This window comes from Bos indicus x Bos taurus, chromosome 24 (genome assembly GCF_003369695.1).
Source record: "Bos indicus x Bos taurus breed Angus x Brahman F1 hybrid chromosome 24, Bos_hybrid_MaternalHap_v2.0, whole genome shotgun sequence".
NCBI lineage: Eukaryota > Metazoa > Chordata > Mammalia > Artiodactyla > Bovidae > Bos > Bos indicus x Bos taurus.
Window position 1 is genome coordinate 34856333 of NC_040099.1, and position 24554 is coordinate 34880886.

Here is a 24554-nt window from a genome sequence, read left to right on the forward strand (position 1 = left end):
TAGGATGGGATAGCAGGTAGGAGGGAGATTCAAGAGGGAGGAGACATATGGCTGATTCATGGTGATGTATGGCAGAAACCAAAGCAATACTGTAAAGCAACTATCCTTCAATTAAAAATAAATAAATTTGTTAAAAAAGAATGAACTTGGAGACCTCCTGTAGAGCGCAGGGACCTCAGCTCGATGTTCTGTGGCAGCCTGGATGGGAGGGGAGTTTGGGGGAGAATGGATACATGCATATGTATGGCTCAGTCCCTTCCTGTTCACCCGAAACTATCAGAACATTGTTAATTGGCTATACCCCAACACAAAATTAAAGCTTTTAAAAAAGAATGACCTTGGAGCCCACATCACTAGAAGGAAAAGCTGAGCTCACAACACCTTCTGGGATAGGTACCTTGAGTTCAAGAGGCTTAGGGACAGTCTAGGGATCCTAGCTTCTCCCAGAGTGGTCTCTAAATCAGCAGCATCACCACCGGGGAGCTTGTCAGATGTGCCAAACCCTCCTACCCCATGTGCACTGAATCAGAAACAGCCTGGACAAGGTCCCCGGGTGATCTGTACCACACTGTATCTTGAGAAGCACTGGTCCGCTCAGACTATCCACAGAGTCGTAAAGGATCATCCCTAGACTCTAAGCTCTTGCTGCTGTCCTGGGGTTAGAATGCTTGGTAGCTTATTTCTCTGATACTTAAAATTATAGTTGAGGAAACCGATACATTAATGTAATGTCTGTTAAGTATAAGGAGTAAAAAGAGTAATTATTATGGCTAATTTGAGGTCAGCTCCCTTGTAGCAGTAACGATTGTTGTTGTTCAGTCGCTAAGTCGTGTCCGAGTCTTTCCAACCCCAGGGACTGTAGCACATCAGGCTTTCCTGTCCTTCACCATCTCCTAGAATTTGCTCAAACTCCTGTCCATTGAGTCAGGGCAATAACAGTATCTTCTCATAAAAATGGAGGAAGCTTGGAGCCAGCTGGAGAAATAGCATCCCCTAGTGGTGTGGTCTCCCATCCACCTGGGCGAAAGGAGCCCCGGGAAATAAACAGCAGGGGTGTCCTTGACTCACCCCAGCATTCCCTGCTCACCACCTTCCACTGGACCAACTCGGCTGTTTTGTTTTTTTTTTTTTTTTTTTACAATTACAGAGCAAGCAGAAAATAAACCTCTCATTTATGTGCTATTCCTCATAAGACCCGGCCAGAAGACAGACGGAATACACACGGGTAAAGAGGACCCACTTGCAGGCCTGAAGAGGTGCTGGTCAAGAAAGCAGGCCTGGGGAAAGCAAGGCCTGGACCGGAGCTTGGCTGGGCCTCCCGTGGAGCCCGCAGAAGGATGGCGGGTCTATGAACTTTCTTCCTGGATGCCGGCTGGTGGCACAGGCAGCCTCCTAGCAGCTGGGTAGACCAGAGGGCAATTTCACCTTTGCTCCACTTTATAATTCTATTTAAAGTGAAACAGTCATCACCAGCCTTGCACAGGAAAGCCCAGGGTCAAATACCACTTCAGGTCAGCAAATGGCTAACTGTGGTTTTGAAGTACTTAGAGCTGGAAAAGACCATGGATTGATTCCCTGGGTTCTGATTCACTTTCTCATGGAAGGATGCTGATTTAAAGACTGGGAGAAATTCAGCTACTTGCCTAAGATCATCCAGTCAGTGAGACAAGAGTGTGGATTTTATTCAGTTCTTTGACAATGTCTTCTCAAGTGGTACAGATTTAGTAGACTGGGGAAAAGTAAAGAACTCCTTTAGTTCCATCGGTCCTCCTGAACCACTCCATTCAAGTGTTCAGTAAATCATAGCCATTATGAGCCTGGGGGACCTGGGCTGGAGGAAGTGAGCACAGATGATCCAAGTTTAAGGCTTACTGTTTTTTTTTTTTGCTGCGGCATGTAAGAAAACCAAAGTTAGATCAAAGGGTAACTTTGATATGAAAAGTGAAAGTGTTAGTTGCTCAGCTGTGTCTGACTCTTTGTGACCCCATGGACTGCGGCCCACCAGACTCCTCTGTCCATGGAATTCTTCAAGTAGGAATACTGGAGTGGGTTGCCAATCCCCTTTCCAGGGGATTTTCCCAACCCAGGGAATGAACTCAGGTCTCCCACATTGCAGGCAGATTCTTTACTATCTGACATGCAGGCATTTAAATTTTACACTGAAAGAGCTATGAATTTAGAAGTGAATAGTTTTCCCAATTTTTTTTTTGTATTCAATTATAATCATAGTTTTTTAAGGATTACAAAAGTTGTATAGGAGCTGATGGGACTGTCCATTAAAATATGAGTTATAACAAAAAAAAAAAATATGAGTTATAAAACTCCAAGATGTTACTTAAAGAAAAGACAGGTTCCAAGCTGGTGGATAGAACAGGAGGTTGGGGAACACTTAGAAGGGAGACTCATGAGGTGGTTTTAGAAATCTCAGATCACAGGGGCCACGAGGGGATTAACATCACAGTGTCTGTTATGTCTTCTCAGACCCAACAGCTGCGAAAGTACAAAATCCCACTGCACGCCTGTTCCTTTTCCTGACACCGCCCAATAACTTGCTGGGTAGGACGTTTCTCCCTGATCATCTTTATTTCTTTTTCTTAGCAATCTTACAGGGCAGCTTTTAAATAGATGGGTTGTGATTGATGAGAGACAGTGTTAAGAACTAGAGCTACTAAAAATAAGAATGTATCTCATCGAAGAGTGCCTTACTGCCCCATCACTGGGTGATCAGACAGAATATTGTAGTGGAGGACAGGGAGGAACCTCTACTAGGTTAAATTCTTTTATTTTTTTTGGCCATGCCCAGCTTGAGGGATCTCAGTTCCCCGACCACAGATCGAATCACGGTCCTAACCACTGGACTGCTGTGGAATTCCCTATTAGGTTAAATTCTTATGCCTCTTTTTTTGAGTCTGTAGTTCAAGATCAGAGAGGGGGAAAACAAATGAACAAACAAAACAGAAAATCCCTTTGCTCTTCCAGCGTTTGACCTGAAATTGAGGAAGAAAAAGGAGACAGAGTCGTAAGACTTTACCCCAAAGTCGGGGACTGGAGGAGGGCCACTTGGAACTGAGCTCAAACAATCTGATTATTCTTTAGTGTTCTCCAGTTTACACTTCAAGTCTCTCATAGTAAAGTTTCATTTCTTTACTGAGGGTGATTGCCTGTGGTAGACAAGAGGAGAAAAGTGTGGGGTGCATGGTGGGGAGGGGGAGGCCAGACCCCAGAGGAATGGCTTCTAATAAGCCAGTCCCTCTCTGCCCGCATCATCTCTGGGTGCAGCTGTGAACCTGCCTGGGAGATGATTCAGAGCACGGAAGGTGGTTATCCTTCCCACTCGGGGTCACTGGATTCCTTTGCTGGTCCTGGATGATGATAGAAAACCCAGCTGAGTGGAAGGTCATGTCAGGACAGGCTGTTTTTATTCTGCTCTTGAGTGTCATTTGCATAGCCTGGGCTCCACCAACATTCCCTGTGACTCTGACAGAAAGACGTTTGGCATGTTCAGACAAACAAGAACAGCTAAAGACAAGGCTGAAGGTCCTTATTTACCTCTCCAAGAGCGTGTTCACCATTTTTTCAAATGTCTCGTCACATCTCAGAAGGGGGCTTGTGATTCCCCACTGCAGAGATTTACTGTACTCGTTCAGGCCGAAGTACAGCTTCTCCTCACAGCTCACGTCCTCCTGGTTCAAAACACAGAGCAAAGCCCAGTGAGGGCAGGGCACAAGGTGTCTGATTTTCAGGGGCGGGCGGCGGGGCGGGGGGGGGACCTGTAACAGGTTATTGCCTGAAAATTAGAAAAAATTGTGAATAAGCAAGTGGGACTATATCAAACTAAAAAGCTTCTGCACAGCAAAGGAAACAAAATGAAGAGGCAACCTACTGAACGGCAAAAAATACTTGCAAACCATTTACCTGATGAGGGGTTAATAGCCAGTATCTATAAAGAGCTCGTATAACTCAACAGCAATCCCCCCAATCCAATTAAAAAGTGAGAAGATCTGAATAAAATGTTTTCATTTTTTTTTTCTTCTCTTTATTTTTTCTTAGCAAAATGATAGGGACAGCTTGTTACATAGATGACTTAGAACCACCTGGAGCTAGCAGGGTTTGAAGAACTAGAGCTACTGGGCTCCCCCAGCATCACAAATTATAACTGACATGATTAAAAAAAAAAAAGTGACATGATTTACTGAATTCTTGTATCTTTGGGGAAAATGTTCCTCTGCTTAAAAAAAAAAATCTCCGCTCCCAGAGCCCTGGCCTCTCAGTGACCCTGAGCTTAGCACTCCCTGTCTTTGCGCTGCCGTCTCTGCTTTTGCTCCAGCCCAACCCTCTGCTCTGTGGACGCTGTTCCCTGGAAGGTCACCAAGGACTCTTGAGGCCAAACCCTCAGTCCTTGGCCTCGCTGCCCTCTCCGCCATTCTCTTCTTTATTTTCTTCCATGATTTTATCTACACCAGCTGCTTCGGTCAGTGATCAGCATTCCTGAAAAAATATTCCAAAGCCTCAGCATAAAGTCCCCGTTCCTCCCCCAGCTCTGTGTTTGCCACGGCACACTTGCCTGGCCTCCACTCAGTTCACATCTGTCTTGTCTGCCCTCCACACGCAGGTCTGCTGCTCTTCTGTCTTCTCTTTTCCCACTAAAGGCATCACCTTAAAAATATCTCTGCTTTTCCCCTCTTCCTCAAAAAACAAATCCTAGAAAAGTTACCATTTCTTCCATCCTCTTTATTGCCAGCACCTCTATTCTGATTGAGGTACTCGTTCATTCGAGCCTGAATTATCAGAGAAGCCAGATGACTCACCCCCACCTTTCTAATCTCTTTGACTTGACCTCTTATAGTTAATAAATTGCCTTAAAATGTAGCCTCTTAGTATCCACTAAAGCTGAACTCTGCACTCAGCAATTTCACTCCCAGATACATACCCAACAAAAGTGTACACAGATGTCTACTAAAAGGCATGAGCTAGAATGCTCAAAGCAGCAACTGAAATCAGTGAATAGGATGAATAAATCAACTGTGGTGAGTCACCCAGCGTAACCTATATACAACCGAAAGAACGAGTGTTTCACGACTCATGTAAAATATAAAAGAATCTCACAATGTTGAGCAAAAGAAGTTATATATAACAGAGTGCCTACTGCACGTCTGCCTCACTTTAGTCGTGTCCAACTCTTCGTAACCCCATGGACTGCAGCCTACCAGGCTTCTCTGTCCATGGGATGCTCCAGGTAAGAATACTGGAGTGGACTGCCATTTCCTCTTCCAGGGGATCTTCCCAACCTGGGGAGCAATCCCGAATCTCTTCCGTCTCCTGCATTGGCAGGCAGGTTCTTTACCACCAGCGTTACCTGGAAAGCCCGTGACTATCGCACAATTCCATTCAAAATGAGGCAAACCAAGCCAGAAGAGTGCCTCCCTCTGGCGACAGAGTGCCTGGCCTCTGGAGGGAAGCTCATGTTCTAGTTTTTCATCTGGGTGCTGGTTCCACGGGTATGTTCAGTTCGTGAAAATTCACGGAGCTGAACATTAACATTGAATAATTGTGAATTGTGAGTGATTGTGAATAATTGTGAACCTAAAAATATAAGAATTATGCATATTCTGGGGGTTCCCTGGTGGTCCAGTGGTTAGGAATCAGCACCTTCACTGCAATGGCCTGGGTTCAATCCTTGATCTGGGAACTAAGATCCTGCAAACTGCGTGCACAGCCAAAAGAGAAAAAAGAGTAGGTTCTGCTGTTTCTAATAATACTGTGCCCTTGCTAAAGAATTGTTCACCGACGTGTAACAAGTGTAAGCTTTCCCAGCCTGGTCTCAAAGATTCCATATGTGTATTTTCAGGTTTCATTTAATCCCGCTAAGTATCCTCTGAAAAACACCTGGCACTTCCTCCTCTACGGCCCTGCGCTGCTGACTGCTGTCCGAAGTGTCTGCTCTGTCCTCCCTCTCCTCCAGAGCCCACCCTGTGTGCTGTCCTCCATGTCAGCATTCCTGATGCTCTAAGACGGGCGACACTTTTCCTCCTTCAACCCACAGAGCACTTTGGTTTTTTTGCAGTTGTCTTATTCTACTTTGTTTTTCTTTTCTTTTTTTTTTTATGTTTGTCATTTTGTTTTTACAAATAAAAATTGTATTTAGTTAAGATGTATATGTTGGAGAAGGAAATGACAACCCACTCCAGTATTCTTGTCTGGAGAATCCCATGGACAGAGGAGCCTAGTGGGCTACATACAGTCTCTGGGGTTGCAAAAGAATCAGACACGACTGAGTGACTGACACCCAGGGTGTATAACTTGACTTTTTTCTTTTTTAAAACTGCTGAAATATAATTGACATGAACATTACATTAGTTTCACGTGTACAACATAATAATCTGCTATTTGCATATGTGGTGAAATTATCACCACACCAAGTTTAGTTAACATCCACCCGTCACCACACACGGTTGTAATTCTTTTTTTCTTGTGGTGAGAACTTTTAAGATCTATTCTCCCAGCAATTTTCAAATGGACCGTAGAGTGCTATGAACCACTGTCACCTTCCTGTACATTATTCCCCAGAACCCATTCATTTTATAACTGGATTTTGGTGCCTTTTGGCCACCTTCACCCATTTTGTCTGCCCTCCAGCCCCCACCAACTGGCAACCACCAATCTGTTTTCTCTGTGTTCTCTGTGTGTTTCTTTTTTTTTTGATGTGGAGTTTTTAAAGTCTTTATTGAATTTGTTACAGTATTGCTTCTGTTTTATGTTTTGGTTTTTTGGCCACAAGGCATTAGCTATCTGACCAGGGATGGAACCCACACGCCCTGCACTGGAAGACAGCCTTAACAACTGAACCACCAGGGAAGTCTCAGAATGAATCATTCAAAAGCACAGAACTAATCCAGGATATTGATAATTATGTCAGATCATGTTACATTTTAGGGGGACAAACTACACAGGTGGATAATTTTGTATCTGCATGATAACCTAAAGTAGAGCCCACCGAATCAAATTTATAGAGAACACTATTCACTAGCTTTTGTTGTTCTTATTGTTTAGTCACTCAGTCGTGTCTGACTCTTTACAACCTCATGGACTGTAGCCCACCAGGCTCCTCTGTCCACGGGATTCTCCAGGCAACAATACTGGAGTGGGCTGCCATTTCCTTCTCCAGGGGATTTTTCCAACCCAGGGATTAAAACCGAAGTCTCCTGCATTGGCAGGCGATTCTTTACCACTGAGTCACCTGGGAAGCCCATTCTTTAGCCTTTAGTGAATACTAATTGTAAGTATATGGAACTTTTAGAAGCTAAAGCACCCGTAAGGCTTTTGGCCATGTTTTCTGATGCTGTTCTGCTCCCGAGGGGACTGGGAACACGCCTGGCAGAAGGCGGGGAAAGAGACTCACTGTGCTGTCCAGCTGCATCCAGTGCACCTCGTTGCTGGTGCTGATTCGGGACTGTTGGGTCTGCAGAGTGTATGGACAGGAGGTGACCTGGAGCACCAGGAGGTTGAAAGCTTCCAGAACCTCTCTGCCGTTAATGACCCTGTCAGCCAATCCATGGCCGGGCTCGCCATGTGACAAAGAGCCCGACATGACACTGTAGAGACATTGAAAGTCACATTAACACCTCCTCATTTAAGTGACTAGATGCACAATCAGAGAGCAAAACAGAGGTCATGTCTTAGCTCTTATTTTTTTCAGTTCTTATTAACTGAGAGCAGCAGTGGAAACAACCAGCATTTGATGTGGAAGAGCAGAAATAACCCTCTTTCTTACCCCTTTCAGACAGCTTTCAGGGAATTTTTTTTTTTTCCTTTTTCAGTTTGTCCCTAATACGCCTTGAAGTCTAAACTCCATTATCCAAGCCAAAGATATCCAAATCTGTAGCTTGAGGTGGATCATTTTAGTTTGAAAGCCCCACCAGTGTAAGAGAGCTCTCCATCAAAAAATGATGCTTATAACTGAGCAATGATCTGTGCCCCTAGAGAGATTCCCCAAATGACAAGGAATCCTTGCTGTGTTAATACACTTTCCTTCTTCCCTTGAGGCTGCTAGACCATGCAGAGGGCTCCTCCTGCCCCCTCCCTACCACCCACACTTTTATTCAGTGTGGATATACCAGGTTTCCGTGCAGCCTCAAAACCATATGTATATATTTATAGTCAAAGAAGTAATCTCAATGCCCATGAGAATTAAACAGAGAGATTCAGTGTGAAACCCTCAGAGGTTTCAAAGATGAGGTATATAAGATCAGTGAGCTATTTCTGCTCGTAGAACACAAGCAGTAACTGAACAGGATGTGGGCAAAATTTCTTTTCTTTACCTTTCCTACCCTCTTCTCACCCCTCTGTCCTTTGCAAATCTAACAAGTTATGCAAGATCTTACTTACACCTGCCTAGGGCTCTAGACCAGATTGTGGAGTACCAAGCACATTCTAGCTTCTGAACAAGTGCTTTTGTAATTCTAACATCTCTATCATAGATCAAAAAACAAAATCCAGATGCCTAACCTCAGTGTGTCCCGAGAAAAGAAAGTCTGTGAGTGCTTGAGGATGCTAAAATTTCCCTCTACCTACCTGGTTCGGACAAACCATGATATGTAATATGTGACAACAATTTTCCCTTAAAAAAAAAAACAACTGTTTGCTTTTTTCAATCCATAGCAACAAAGATACCCCCTACCAGATAAGTCCTGTGATTTGATCTGACTCCATCACACCACCATACTACTCTTTCATTAAAAAGCCCATAAAGAGAATGTTCTCTGGTTTAAACTGGTAAATTGTGGAAGATTCTGAAAATGCTCTCAGGTCACTGAAGTGGCATCCCTACTGCTGTTAAAGGGAAGAGGGAAGAGGGAAGAGAGAAAGGTAAGGAGGAGGAGAAATAGCAGGAGAGGAAGGGAAGGAGGGCCCGGAAAGGGAGGGAAGGAGAAGAACCAGGGAGGAAGAACGGCGGCGACAGGAAAGCACGTGGACCTTCTGGAGGCCGCTCACCAGCTCCTCCTTGCTGTCACCCTTTGCTTGGAGCAGCCAAGTCCCAAGGTGCTCTTAAGAGGGAATTTTAACAGGAACTTGAAATTTTGAATTTTTGAAAATTCACCCACAGTATAGTTAACATCAACAATGAAGTAGTCAGAAACATTGGGAGAGCAAGGCAAGGGCGGGAATGAGTTACCCATGAGAAGATGCCAAACGGTGGGGTCTCTGGGATTTCAAATGACCACCTTTTAAATCATTTATTACATAACCCTTACTGTTGGAGAAGAAAGATTGTATTTGCTCACTCTGAAGCAATCACCTCGTTAGTTCCACATGGGAGTTGTCATGGACTAGCACGAACAGCGTGTACGGGTTCTGCTTCACCCTTCTCATAAAAACTTCAAACTTGGTTTGTATCTCATTGTCTAGACGAACAACATATTTCTCTGCTCTCTGATAGGCTGTCCCATTTTCCTCCAGACCCAAGTCTACAAGGACACCTGCCAAGAAGAAAACAGAGATTATCTTTTTTATGTACATATCTATGAGATAAACTTTAGTGTCAACTGATTTACTGAGTACTAACCATATATAGAGAGATTTACAGAGTGGATAGCTTTCCTTTTCCATATTGCCCACCACCATTTGAGGAGGAAGTATCAGCTTTCCTTTTCTTTAGAATACCACAACTGACCTCCCATGCCACGTACAAATGACACCAGGGACCAATCCGATACATTAAGTAGAAGCTTGAATAATGAGACCTCTGTCCAGTCAAACTCTATTTCTATGTGAAGTGCTCAGCTAAAAGCTACTATAGGCCACTGCGGGGAAAAAAATGAAGCTTTGGGCTACAGCTCTTGGCCAAATTAATATAACAGTGCAAGTTTCCCTTACCCCAAATTTAGCAACATAACACATATAAGAAAAAAGGAAAATAAAATGTAATGTCCAAAGATACCACAGGCAGATCATGAGCTTTTTTAAGGTGGTATTTTACTCATTTTATACAGTGCCAGTGTTGCACAGTATACAAAGTGTGCTGCTGCTGCTGCTAAGTTGCTTCAGTCGTGTCCGACTCTGTGCGACCCCAGAGACGGCAGCCCACCAGGCTCCCCCGTCCCTGGGATTCTCCAGGCAAGAACCCTGGAGTGGGTTGCCATTTCCTTCTCCAATGCATGAAAGTGAAAAGTGCAAGTGAAGTCGCTCAGTCGTGTTCAACTCTTAGCAACCCCATGGACTGCAGCCTCCCAGGCTCCTCCGTCCATGGATTTTCCAGGCAAGAGTACTGGAGTGGGGTGCCATTGTCTTCTCCGATACAAAGTATGGGAAGACCTCAATGAAAGTGGGATTATGTGCCAAATCAAAAGAATGAACTGAATTACTCAAGAAAACTACCTTTTCAAAATGTTAGAAACTGTACAGCTTTAAAACTGTGTCATTATCTCTGTCTATAGTAAAATTACTTCTACATACAAACATCTAAAATAGGTCTAGGCGCAAGAAGCTGTTATAATTAAAACACCAAATCCTCCTTTAAAATGAATAGACAAAGTGGTAATTATGTGAGGTGAAGGATGTATTTACTAACCTTACCATGGTGAACGTTTCACAATATATACATGCATTAAAACATCACATTGTATACCTTAAACTTACAAATTTGTTCTTTATGGCTCAATACAGCTGGGAAAAATACTGCCCCCAAACAAGAGTGCACAGCACTCCGTCGCCCACCCCCAGACACTCAGCCCTCTGAGAGGAGGACCTTGTGACTCAAGCCTATGACCCTCTGAGGAGGAACCAGAAGACTGATTTGGGGTTAGATATGTCACATTTGGGGGTTAGATATGATCTTCCAAGCATATTCATTTAACATCCAGTATCAACCACATCCATCAGTCCCAACTGTGTGGAAAAAAGTTTTAAATTGAGAAAGATAAACAAGTGAAATGAAGAACTTTTACAAATTATGTTGACTTAGTTTCATTAATCAATTTTTTTCATATAAAACCAGCTCAATTAACAACTACATACACTTAGCATCTAGATGCCATAATATTAACAGCTCTAAATGGTATAAAGGAAAGTAAGAAAAATGTTTTACAATATGAAACATTCACTATACTGGAAAAGGTGAACAGAAAGGTAATTTTGCTTTCAAACTTTTTTCATTAGTCAAAGATTTTGAAACTTTTTTCTAACTTTTTTCTTTACTCAGAGATTGTTTTCAATTTCCACCCAAATGTAGTCAAAAGCTGTTGTGACTATTTCCAAAAGCCATCAATCAGATATTTAATTTGGCAGGTAGCCTGATTTCTTGGAAAGTGAATTGCTTATAAAGTGTATTTAACATTCAGTAGAGGTTTATTCAACATCTATTATGTATCAGGTATGTCAGGTACTGTGCTAGGCTTGGGGATACACAGGAGGGCAGGACAAAGATCTTAATCTCATGGATCTTATGATGGAGAAGACGGATATTTTTGACAAGTATATGATGAGAGACAAAGCCCTTTGAAGGGAGGAGCTGAGCAGAGGCACAGAGAAAGGACCTACTTAATCTTTGGGGGCTTCTGTTTCCTTTTTGTAAAAATGGGGAGAGTAGAGCCAGCCGAAAATTAGCCTGTATTTCCTAAATTTATCCTTAGGAAACAAGCAGTGCAAGTTAAAAATCTCTAAATATGAAAATGTGATAAATAATTCACGAAAAGGAAAAATATATTTTGTGGATAACTGAGCTGATCACATTTCAAAACAAATGAAATGAAGACCAATTGTGTATGACTTTTTCACATCAGGTCCATACACGCCCTTAACGGAAAGTAAAGTTCCACACATCTCCGAGGTCGTTCTCTTAGACATAACACAGTGTGTTAGCCTGTGCAGCCAGCTGGCTCTGCAGTGGTGTGTCTGGGTGGAAGGAGGCACATCAGATGTTCTTGATTGTTTTAGCTCTAACTGGACATTTTTAGTAGATCATCCTTACCTTTAAATTTTGTTTTAGACTTGCTTTTAGTGTTAAGTTTTGTTTCTTTCCTGGTTATGAAAGTGATAGATACTCATCTTGGGAAAACTGGAAAGTATAGAGATATATTAAAAAAGAAGAAAAAAATCATCCATGATTCTTTAACTTGAAATAAGAACTGCAAACATTTTTGTGCATTTCTTCCTGTTTTTTTTTTAAACGGATATTCTTCTACCTAGCTCATATTTTGCAATTGTATATCCTGACCTTTTTCACCTATAACTGCAAAGTGAGAAATAAAACCATCTACAACCAGTCTAATGATACACTATCCTTTCATAGAACCTGGTGGTCTTACACCATGTATATTAATTAAAATGTAAACAGAATATAATTTAATATTCCAGTCTAATTCCTTTCTCCCTTCACAGCTTCTCCTTAGTCAATGTAAAACAAAAATGGGTATGGTCTCTTCCTTCAGAGGGCCTCTTTCAAGAGGTGTTAATGGCACTATTACAGGCATTTTATTTCAACTCAATAAAAGTTTCTTGTGCATCTACTATATTTAGAAATAAATGGAACAATCAATTACTCAAAAACAAAAGAGAAAGAAACAAAACTATCATTCTTTACTAATAATATATTTTGGTAGCAAACACAAAATCATCCACAGATAAATTAATTAATAAGAATTTAGTTAAGTTGATGGATTCAAAATCAATTTATAAAAATTAGTTGGATTTCTATATACCAAAAACAAACAGGAAATGTATTTTTAAAAAACCATTTTCAATGATGTCAAAAAAATACTGTTTAGGAATAAATCTTATAAAAGATATGTAAAACCTTTGTGGAGAAAATGAAACTATTAATGACATTGCTGCTGCTGCTGCTGCTGCTAAGTCGCTTCAGTCGTGTCCGACTCTGTGCGACCCCATAGACGGCAGCCCACCAGGCTCCCCCATCCCTGGGATTCTCCAGGCAAGAACCCTGGAGTGGGTTGCCATTTCCTTCTCCAATGCATGAAAGTGAAAAGTGAAAGTGAAGTTGCTCAGTCATGTCCGACTCTTCGCAACCCCATGGACTGCAGCCTATCAGGCTCCTCCATCCATGGGATTTTCTAGGCAAAAGTACTGGAGTGGGGTGCCATTGCCTTCTCTGATTAATGACATTAAAGAAAACTTAAATAGAACTATATCATAAAATATAGTTAAAATTATTTTTAAAATGTATATGGCAGAGCAAAAAAACAAGAATAGTCAAGGCAGCTCTGAAGTAGAAAAGGTGGGAGAGATCTATCTACCCAGAGACCAAGAATTATCAGCTGTATTATTTTGTATACAAAATTATTATGTATTTGCCCCATGTTTTGGCATGGGGCAAACCCTGAAAACAGACCCCCATGCATGTAAAAACCTGATTTATGATAAAGCTTGCAATGTACATCAGTGGTAAAGAATGGACTCTTTAATAACCAGCACTGAAGAAAACAGAATATTGGCTCTTACCTTACTTGATATTTAAAAAAAAAGAAATTTAGGTGGATTAAATGTGAAAGACAAAACTCTAAAACTTTTATGAGACAATGAAGGAGAATAAGTGTGTGACCTCATAAAGGATTTCTGAAACACAAAAGGCCAAAGGATAGATAAACTTTAAGATTCATTTAAGTTCATTCATCAAAGATGTTATAAACAAAAATATGAGCCTTCCAAATCTTTAACTAGTATTTCTAAAAAGGATTAGTATTCAGAATAGAGAAATTGCTCCTATAAATCCAAGAAGGGCAAAAAAACTTGAGCAGGCATTTCCTAGAAGAAACCCAAATGGCCAATAAACATCTGAAAAGATGTTCAATCTCATTAATAAAAAGGGAAATACAAATAAGAAGCATATAAAATGGAAGCATATCAAATTAATAAAAATTTTTAACAAACAAGATAATTGTAAGGAAGAAGTAGATGAAAGACAGACTTATGTATGTTAGCATTTCTGCAAAGCAAATTCAAGAAGGATAAACCAGAAACTAAAGAGATTGGTTACCAGTAGGAGAGTGGATGGATGGGAAAGCGGTGTAAAGAAGTGAGAATGAGAATGGGTAAGTATGAGGAGGGAAGGGACGCTTCTCTGAATGTACCACCTTGTGTAACTTTGGCTCTTAAAACCACAGAAAAAAGTTAATCAAGAATGGAATGGGGGATGGGAGAGTGGAGTCAGAAAGGAGGAGAGGCAGGCAACAGGGAATCCAAATGGTAACAAATGAAACCGAACATCACCATCCTGAAAAGGTGAGCATGAGAAGAGCAAGTCTAAGTAAAACAAATCAGTGTGGATTGGCAATTGCATACCTTCTAGAAAAAAATCAAAGAAGTGAATATGTACATTGTAGATAACAAGAACTAGGTTCCCCTGTCAGAGAAAGAAGTCACAAATAAAGACACAAGAAGGACTAAAAGGAACCTTGCTTCACTCTGTATGATAGACCCCAGGTCCATCCACATCTCTACAAATGACCCAATTTTGTGCCTCTTTATGACTGTGTAATATTCCATTGTATATGGGAGGGAGATCCAAGAGGGAGAGGATATATATATATATATAGCTGATTCACTTCTTTGTACGGCTGAAACTAACACAACATTGTAAAGCAATTATACTCCAATAAAAATATAAAAAGCATCTTGCAGTGTTCATATGGAATTGGCAAGATCAGTATATAGATATAGAAATAAAGAGGTATCTGAGTCTATATATAGGGCTTCCCAGGTGGCCCTAGTGGTAAAGAACCTGCCTGTCAATGCAGAAGACCCAAGAGGCGAGGGTTCAATCTCTGGGTGGGGAAGATGCCCTGGAGAAGGAAATGGCACCCCACTCCAGTATTCTTGCCTAGAAAATCCCACAGACAGAGGAGCCTGGGGGCTATATATATGCCTAGCTTAATATACATACATATATTTTCTACCTCTGTGTGCTGAGCAATTACATACCAGTAACAATAAATACAGTTCCAGTTTCTCTTCATATTACTTGCTATCCTCTCTGTTTTTGCTTATCGCACTCTTAGTGGGTGTGAACTAGTATTTATTCATTGTGGTTTTGATTTTCATTTCTCCAACTGCCTAACGGTGTTGAGCATCTTTCCATGTGCTCATTGGCCATATGGATATCTTCTTTGGATATTTGCCCATTCAGATCCTTTACCCATATCTTAATTAGGCTATTTGTCTTTTCATTATTGAGTTATAACAGGTCTTTAAATAGTATAAGTCCCTATCACAAATATGATTTGCAAATAATTTCTCCCATTTTGTGAGTTCTCTTCATTTTCTTGATGGTACCCTTTGAAGCACAAATACTGTTAAATTTTTTTAAATTATGTACTTATTTAGGCTGCACCAGGTCTTGGTTGCAGGACTCGGGATTTTCTATCTTGGTTGCTGCATACGGGATCTCTTCTTTTGTTGTAGTTGTTGCACCCTGTGGGATCTTTAGTTGCAACATGAAAACTTAATTGTGGCATGAAGGATCTAGTTCCCTGACCAGGGATTGAACCCAAGCCCCTGCATTGGCAAAGAGAGTCTTAGCCACTGGACCACCAAAGAGGTCCCCAAAGGTTTTTAATTTTGATGGTGAAAGTGAAAGTTGCTCAGTCATGTTCAATTCTTTGCAAGTCCATGGACTAGAACACTGGAGTGGGTAGCCATTCCCTTCTCCAGGGGACCTTCGCACCCCAGGGATCTAGCCGTGTCCCGCCCATCTGTCTGTTGTCGCTGGGAGCGGCAGTGGTGATGGTGTTCTCGGAGTCTTATCTGAGAAATCATTGTTTGATCCAAAGTGATGAAGGTTTACACCCATGTTTTCTCCTAAGAATTTTGTTGTTTTAGGTCTTACGTTTAGGTCTTTGATCCATTTTATTGCTTTTTGTTTGTGAGGTAAAGGTCTAACTTCATTCTTTTGCACGTGGATATCCAGTTGCCCAGCACTATTTGTCAAAAAGATTACTTTCCCCATTGAATGGTCTTGGCCACCTTGTAAAAGTTCAGTTGACCATAGATAGGAAGAGTTCTTTCTGGACTCTCTCCACTCTACCCATGGACTTATACGTCTATCTTTATGCCAGTACCACAATGTCTAAACACTATAGCTTTGGATTAAGTTTTAACATGGGCCAGTCAGTCTTCCAACTTTGTTCTTCTTTTTAAATATTGTTTTGGGTATTCTGGGTCCCTTGAATTTCCACATGAAATTTAGAATCAGCGGGTTAATTTATGCAAAAAAGTCAGCTGGCATTTTGATAGGGAATGCACTGAATCTGTAGAACAATTTGGGGAATAATGTCATTCTTAAAAATATTAATGGGACTTCCCTGGTGGTAGAGTAGATAGGAACCATCTGCCAATGTAGGGGATATGGGTTCAATACCTGGGGGTCTGGAAAGATTCCATGTGCTGCAGAGCACGTGCCCATGTGCCACATGTGGCATAAAACCCATGTGCCACAACTACTGAGCCAGCGGCCCCAGAGCCTGTGCTGTGAAACCAGAGAAGCCACTGCAATGAGAGGTTCACGTTCCACACGAAGATTAGCCCTTGCTCACCGAAACTAGAGAAAGCCCACATGGCAACAAAGACCCCACGCAACCAAAAACAAATAAACAATACAAAAATTAATGCCTTCCAATTCATGAACATACAATGTCTTCCCACTTATTTAGGTCTTTTAAATTTTCTTTCAACAGTATTTTCTTGTTTTAAGAGGATAAGTTTCACACTTCTTTCATCAAATATACTCCTAAGTGTTTTATTCTTTTTGATGCTATAATAAATGGAATTCTCTTAAATGTCAGTTTTGGATTTCTTGCGATGTTTCTGTAACTTTTTTTGCAGTATTTTAAAATTAAAAATAAAACTTAAAAAGAAGCACAACCATATAAAATATTTGCAACTGAGACACACTGCTGGTGGGAATGTAAAATATAACCAATCACCTTGGGAAAAAAAATGTAGCATTATTTTAGTAAGGTTGATAAGCATACACAATCTATGCCCCAACAATTCTACTCCGAGAAACTGTGTACCTGTGTACCAGCACTGCTTGAAATAAAATAGAAACAACTTAAATGTCTATCAGTAGCAGAAATGAATTTCTTAAAATGTGTGTTCATATAATGGAATACTAAAAAGCAGCGAAATTAGTAAATTACAGTTACACACGACAACAGGATTAATCACAGAAACATATGTTGAGTATAAAAAGGAAATTACAGACAAATGCACTTAGAGAAAGGATTAAAGGATACAAAATTATACAATACACTATTTAGGAGTTTTGTACCATGGCAAAACTATAAATGAAACAAGGGAATAATAAACACAAAACTCAGCATAATGGTTACCTTTCAAAGAAGATGAATGTTAGCATGGAGCAGGGAACAAGAGTAACATATTTTGATGGGAACGTGGTGTGTTCCCTATATTGTAATTTTTAATATCTCTTACAAAATTTATAAATTTGATCTGTTCAATATTTAAAATTTCTTAAAAGGGGGAAAATAAATATATACCCCTGTTTTAGAAATTCTTAGAAGACATTAATAGCCATACAAAATCTATTTGATGGATATATCATCAAAATACTGTAACTATTTTCCCATCACTTTCTACTTTGACTACTATAGAAAAGTTGAAAGACTAGTGCAAGAAATACCTATATACCTTTCAATGAGTTCCACTAATTGTTAATATTTTGCTATATTTGCTTTTTCTCTTCATTTTTATCCATTGTTGTTATTCTTGCTGAAAAATTTGGAAGTTAAGTCACATGTAATATTCAACCCTATATACCTCAATGTGTACTTCTTAAAAGCAATGGCATTCTCCTACATAACTAAACTATCATTATCATGTCCAAAGAACTGAACTAACATTGATATAATACTCTCTAGTACACAGGTTAGATTTGTATTTTTTTAATGAATTTTAATTGTAGTATAGTCATGGAATCCAGTCCCATCACTTCATGGCAAATAGATGGGGAAACAGTGGCAGACTATTTTTTTGGGCTCCAGAATCACTGCAGATGGTGACTGCAGCCATGAAATTAAAGGACGCTTACTCCTTGGAAGGAAAGTTATGACCAACCTAGACAGCATATTAAAAAGCAGAGACATTACTTTGCCAACAAAGGTCTGTCTAGTCAAAGCTATGGTTTTTCCAGTGGTCATGTATGGATGGGAGAGTTGGACTATAAAGAAACCTGAGTGCCAAAGAATTGATGCTTTTGAACTGTGGTGCTAGAGAAGACTCTTGAGAGTCCCTTGGACTGCAAGGAGACCCAACCAGTCCATTCTAAAGGAGATCGGCCCTGGGGTTTCTTTGGAAGGAATGATGCTAAAGCTGAAACTCCAGTACTTTGGCCACCTCATGCGAAGAGTTGACTCATTGGAAAAGACTCTGATGCTGGGAGGGATTGGGGGCAGGAGGAGAAGGGGATGACAGAGGATGAGATGGCTGGATGGCATCACTGACTCGATGGACGCTGAGTCTCAGTGAACTCCGGGAGTTGGTGATGGACAGGGAGGCCTGGCGTGCTGCAATTCATGGGGTTGCAAAGAGTCGGACACGACTGAGTGACTGATCTGATCTGATCTGATGGACTGTAGCTCACCAGGCTCTTCTGTTCCTGGGATTCTCCATGCAGGAACACTGGAATGGGTTGTCATGCCCTCCTCCAGGGGATCTTCCTGACCCAGGGATTGAACCCACATCTCTTATGTCTCCTGCATTGGCAGGCGGGTTCTTTACTACTAGCTCCAGCTGGATAGCCAGAACTGGAGGTTTAGATAGGGTCAACAGAGGCTTGTTTTGTCTCTGAGATAGTGGGGCAGCTTAAAACTGATGAGATGAGCTCCAGGCGGGAAGGAAATGGAAGGTAGCAATGAGAGAAAAGAATCAATAGTGAGGAGAAGGCAGCATCCAGAGCCAGGTGGGAGCATCAGATTTCACCAGAGAAGGGCAGCTCTTCACTGATTGGGAAGGGAGGGGAGAGACCAGTGTGTATGCAGTTAGGTTTCCAGATTTAGCAGGAAGTTTATAATCTACAGTGGCGAGAGAGGGGAGAAGCAAGCAGCATGGTCATTTGCTAAGAGAAGGAGGAGGTCAGAAGTGTGAATGAAACTGAGTCAGCCAGTCACTGCGGAGGGTGGGAGAAAGAGCCAACTAAGAAACCAGAAAGAATTTATGAGACATCAATCAGACAGGCTGATTTCTCCCCCCACACTGTGTGTTGCAAAGGAGGCTGTGGTGTGTTGTTGGAGACCTTGGGATTTACAGTTCCAGGATCCATAGGGTCTGCAGTGTGACTAGGAGCAGGTGACCAAGCAGGAGTAAAGGTGATGGTGTTTCGGAAGAGAGTGTTAAGAAGAGAAACTAGGAGCTGGTGAGGCAGAGACTGTGAGCCAGGTGCCAGCATCGGCTATATACTAGAGGTGGGCACTGGGCGGCTACTGACTGTACAGATGCTGATTTTGAGTACTTGTTCAGTTATACTTATATGAAGGAGTCTTGGTATTTCTCCACTTCATCTCAGGACAGACTGGTTTCCTTGTATTTTTAACCTGGATCTCATTCTCTGCTGCCTTTGTCACTGCCTTTTTTTTTTTTTTGGCTTACATTTCAGGTGATGACAAGGAGATCTAAGGTCGATGATATCAAGAAAGTACCTTTCAGAAAGTGAAAATGCCTTCTCTCTCTCTCTCTGCCTCCCTCCTAATCTCTACTACTGCCTTAAAGCTTCCTTAAGTTCTTTTAGTTGGAATGACCTATCTACATATCAGCAGATGACACTGTCTCTCTGGTTATTTTCTGATCAGGCATGTACTGAGCTGTCAAATTTATGTCCTTTCCCTGCACATGATGACATTTCCCTGACTGGATGCTGCCAGACCTGCTCTCGGTCGCTGGGGGCTCCCACTAACACCATCCTAAAAGCAGGGAGGAACACTTCCCTGGCGGCACAGTGGATAAGACTGCACCTGCTAAGGCAGGGGACACAGGTTCAATCCCTAGTCCGAGAAGATTCCACATGCCGAGGAGCAATGAAGCCCATGTGCCACAACTACTGAGCCCTCGTGCTGCAACTATTGAAGCCCGTGCTCTGCAACAAGAGAGTAGCCCCCCACTCTTTTCAACTAGAGAAAGCCCAAGTTCAAAGCAGCAAAGACCCGGTGCAGCCAAAATACATAAATATCCCAAGGACTATTTTTACAAAAAGCCTCTGCAGGAGGAAAATATGGACAGTCACCAACCCTTCCTGTTTTCATCCTATCCATGTTGAGTTGAAAGTGGCTTACAGTTTGATAACCTAATTCTAATTTATAGAATTTGGAATTTTTGAATTAGAAGAATCATACTACTATATCAGCCTATTTTAAAAATGACACTAAAACAGAAGTACCGCCTATAATCTAGAAATCCCTTAGGCTGCTTCTCCATGGATTAGCTGCCGCACTTATAAGTCCTTTTAGGGCAGACATAATCCCCCTGAGGAGGACATGGCAACCCACTCCAGCATTCTTGCCTGGAGGATTCCCATGGACAGAGGAGCCTGGTGGGCTACAGCCCATAGGGTCGCAAAGAGTCAGACATGACTAAAGCAACTTAGCACAGCACACACAAAAACGATTAACCCATTTCATCTTTTTTTCACCTTCCAATTCTTTTCTTAATGTTTTCTTTCCCACCCTGCCTCCCTTCCTTAATTAGAAAGTGACTTGAGGTATCAGTGGGTCACCTCGGTGCTGAGTCGGCAGCAGCGTGACGGTTTCTATTTCCACCTTTTTCTTTCAGCCACACAAGGGCTGCCAAGGAAGTGGCCTTTCTGCAAGTCCTGGCTGCTTCTCCCTGCCTGATGCTTTTCCTGGCAGGTGGGCCTCAGAAATCCTTCTTTTAGGGAAAGGCAAATGGAACCAGAGAGCGAAGCACTTAGACACTGGTGCTCCCTCTGCCCATCTCTCCCCTTCCTCCCTCCAGCACCACCCCGCCTGCCCTTCAAACAGTACCTGAGCCCCTACTGGTGCCAGGCCCAGGAGAGGCAGAAAGGAGGTACCAGACACACAGAGATGAGAAAACAGTCCCTGTCCCCAAAGCACTGCCCCCTGGACCTTACACAAATGAAGCTCTCCTTGATTCACAGGCCAAAATATGAGGAAACTGAGTCAAACGACTTCTTGAGAATCCTTTCTGTTTTCATAGCAACGACTTTCAAGAATTGTTTTAGTGGAGAATCTCTGCTCTGGAAAATCTCTTTACACCCTAACATGCTCCAGGTCCTTCACATTCTATCAACTGTTACGTGTTCCAAGAATATGAAGGTATTCAAATAAAAAAGTGAATAAATTGTGGTATTGTTATGATATAGAATAGCATATACATTCATTAAAAATGATGCTTACAGGGGACTTCCCCGGTGGCCCAATGGTTAAGAGTCCACCTTGCAATGTGGGGGATGCAAGTTCGATCCCTGATCAAGAAACTAGGATCCCAGGAGCCCTCATGCTATCCTCAGGTAAGAGTCTGTGCTCTGCCAGGAAAGATCCCCAGTGCTGCAACTAAGACCTAACACAGCCAAAATACATGAGAATTTTAAAAAACAAAAAAATAAAATAAGAATGATGCTTACAAAAGCTTAACGAGATGGAAAAATGGGCCAACTATAACACCTGACACAGGCAGAGAAGAGAACCTAGAATATTAGGTATTAAGTCATTGAAAGTGATTATCCTTGAGTGGCAGGATAATAAGTGCTTACAACTTCCTACTTTTATTTTTCAAAGTTAAAAAAATAACTTTTTTCTATAATAAAAATGAGTACAGTTATTTAAAAGTGTCTGGAAGTGATTGTTTCTGTAGCAAATATTTTCAGTATACATGCCAAGGCCAGATGTGAATACTTTTAAAAATGTGCTTTGCCTTGTATTTTCTGAATCTGTCTATAGCACTGATTCTCTTTAATTCTAAGCTACTGTAACTAGTCAAATTCCAGTACCTTTCAGAGGAATGATAATCTCAAAATACTCACTTTGGAAGAATCCAAGGGCATTGAGAAGGGGAAAGGAAGGGCCAATGAAATTTCTCTAGCTGTCAAATGTGCAGGGTTTTATTTAGGGTCTTACACTGATCAGCTCAGTTGGTAAAGAATCCGCCTGCAAGGCAGGAGACCCTGGTTCGATTCCTGGGTCAGGAAGATCCACTAGAGAAGGGACAGGCTACCCACTCCAGTATTCTAGGGCTTCCCGTGTGGCTCAGCTGGTAAAGAATCCTCCCGCAATGCGGGAGACCTGGGTTTGATCCCTGGGTTGGGCATATCCCCTGGAGAAGGGAAAGGCTACCCACTTCAGTAATCTGGCCTGGAGAATTCCATGGGCTGTATATTACATGGGGTGGCAAAGAGTCGGACATGACTGAGCGACTTTCACTCACTGATTAAGAAAGGTGAGAGTGCAGGTCATCAAGAGGTTATCTGAGGAAAAGGCTCGGGGCAGGGGAGTCCGACCGCTGACCAGAGATGACTTCACCTCCTGAAACAGGTGCTCGGATACCCTGGCCGGCGTATGACTGAGCTATTGGATAACAAACTCAGCAAGGCCACGAATGGCACTTGGTACAAGGAAAACACCTATAAGAGAAGGTGCTCCCTCCACGGTAAGGAAGTGGAAACTCCACAAGAAGTAACCAAAATCTGGTTCATGCCTGGTGTGATGAAAGCCCTTCTGCTTCCCTGAGTGGAAGTGGGCAGAGAGAAAAATGCAGAATGGTCAGTACTGGAGGATGCCTAGAACTCACTCCTTCTGGAAGAGCTGAGAGAGAAGGCGTCTGACTATCTCTGGCCAATTCACTTACAAGTCAATATTTCCAACTGACTGTGGTGTAACCTGTCAATCAAAATTTTAGAGGCTAAAGCGAAGATTGCACTATTAATCGGGTGCTTGGGTCTCCAGAAGGCATGGACAGACCTTTCATGTCTCAGGCACAGCCACTAAGAGATGTTAAAGGGGGAAAAGGCTATGGTTAGCTGGCTCATCTGGCCCATGGAACTAGCAACGAAAGATTTCACAGAGGGCTGTACTCATCAAAGGGTGCTCCTCTGATGAGCCGTCTGGTCTCCCCTGGGAGCTTGCTGGAAGCCAACCCAGTTCTGAAGAAGGGAATGTGCTTTATTTTTTTTAATGAATTTTTTTTTTATGAGGAACATTTTTTAAAGTCTTCATTGAACTTGTTACAATATTGCTTCTGTTTTATGTTTTGGGGTTTTGGCCACAAGGCATATAGGATCCTAGCTCCTGTCGGACCAGGGATCGAACCCACACCCCTTGCATTGGAAGCCAAACTGCTAATCACTGGACCACCAGGGAAGTCCCAGGAATGTGCGTTTTATTAATAACAAGGTCCCCAGGTGCTCTGCATGTACAGTAAAGTTTAAGGTGTAGTAAACGACAGGTGCAGAGTATTTCAAGCTCTTCTGAATTTTCCTGCTTCCCATCCAAGGCAATGGCAACCCACTCCAGTACTCCTGCCTGGAAAATTCCATGGACGGAGAAGCCTGTAGTCTGCAGTCCATGGGGTCGCACAGAGTCGGACACGACTGAGCAACTTCACTTTCACTTTTCACTTTCATGCATTGGAGAAGGAAATGGCAACCCACTCCAGTGTTCTTGCCTGGAGAATCCCAGGGACGGCGGAGCCTGGTGGGCTGCCATCTATGGGGTCGCACAGAGTCGGACACGACTGAAGTGACCTAGCATTAGCATCTGTTTCCAAATATATAGAAAATAAATTTTTTTACTTTGGCAAAAAGATTTATCCTCCACTTAAAAATCTCTGAGTGTGTTTGTGTGTGTTTGCCCTCAGCTAAGGTACTCAGAAGCAACTTGACATTTATAATTTCCTTTGCAAACCTAAAGTTAACAAAAGCAGGCATTTTCCAGCAGTCTCAATTTTCTAAATTCCTTATTGCTTCTTTTAATTCTAACAAAATTTGATGTTTGAGAGGGATGTTATTTACCACAGACTACTAAAATATTTGCTCCTTACCTTTTTACATTTTTTTTCCCTTCTCAGCTTATTCTCTTAGGAGATGACCTCTTAAGGTCATTAGGAGAAATTCTAACTTTGAATTTTTAAAATGAGATTTCTCATTGCTGACATGGGGAGTGGCATTCTGGTTTCTAGGTTGAAAACATGCTGGTAGTGTGCTAAATGTATAATAAAAGTCCTCCTGTGAGAATGTGACTCACTGAGCCATAGAAAGAGTTCAGGTAGCTCAGATCCCACCATCCCAAGCAGGGTTATCTCTGCCCTGAGGGAATTTCTCTTCATAAATGAGTGGCCAGCTTCCAGGTCACTGATGATATCACAGATTTAACAGAATCGGGCAAACATGCACATCAGTTTACCCTTGACCTAGGAGGAACAGGTCAGAGTACTTTGAGGACATACTTACACATGAATTTGAAGTAATATTTAAAGTACTCCTGTGATATTTAGTACTGTAAACAAAAGGATGGAAGTGCCCTAAACACACTTGGATTAAGCCAAAGGAAAAAGCAGAGTGA

General features: G+C 41.9%; 1 protein-coding gene across 10 annotated transcripts in view; it reads right to left on the reverse strand.

Moving 5' to 3' along the window:
• The window catches only part of GREB1L (GREB1 like retinoic acid receptor coactivator), a 245688-nt gene that overhangs the window by 29597 nt on the left and 191537 nt on the right, over positions 1 to 24554 (reverse strand). For all 10 annotated transcript variants that reach the window (XR_003508479.1, XM_027526110.1, XM_027526109.1 and 7 more), the window contains 3 exons: positions 9296 to 9476; positions 7400 to 7592; positions 3550 to 3683 (listed from right to left, as the gene is read on the reverse strand). Coding sequence is in view for 9 of the 10 variants with exons in the window: in XM_027526110.1 (XP_027381911.1) it covers positions 3550 to 3683; positions 7400 to 7592; positions 9296 to 9476 (508 nt within the window). In the remaining variant the exon portion in view is untranslated. The remainder of the gene's footprint in view (positions 1 to 3549; positions 3684 to 7399; positions 7593 to 9295; positions 9477 to 24554) is intronic.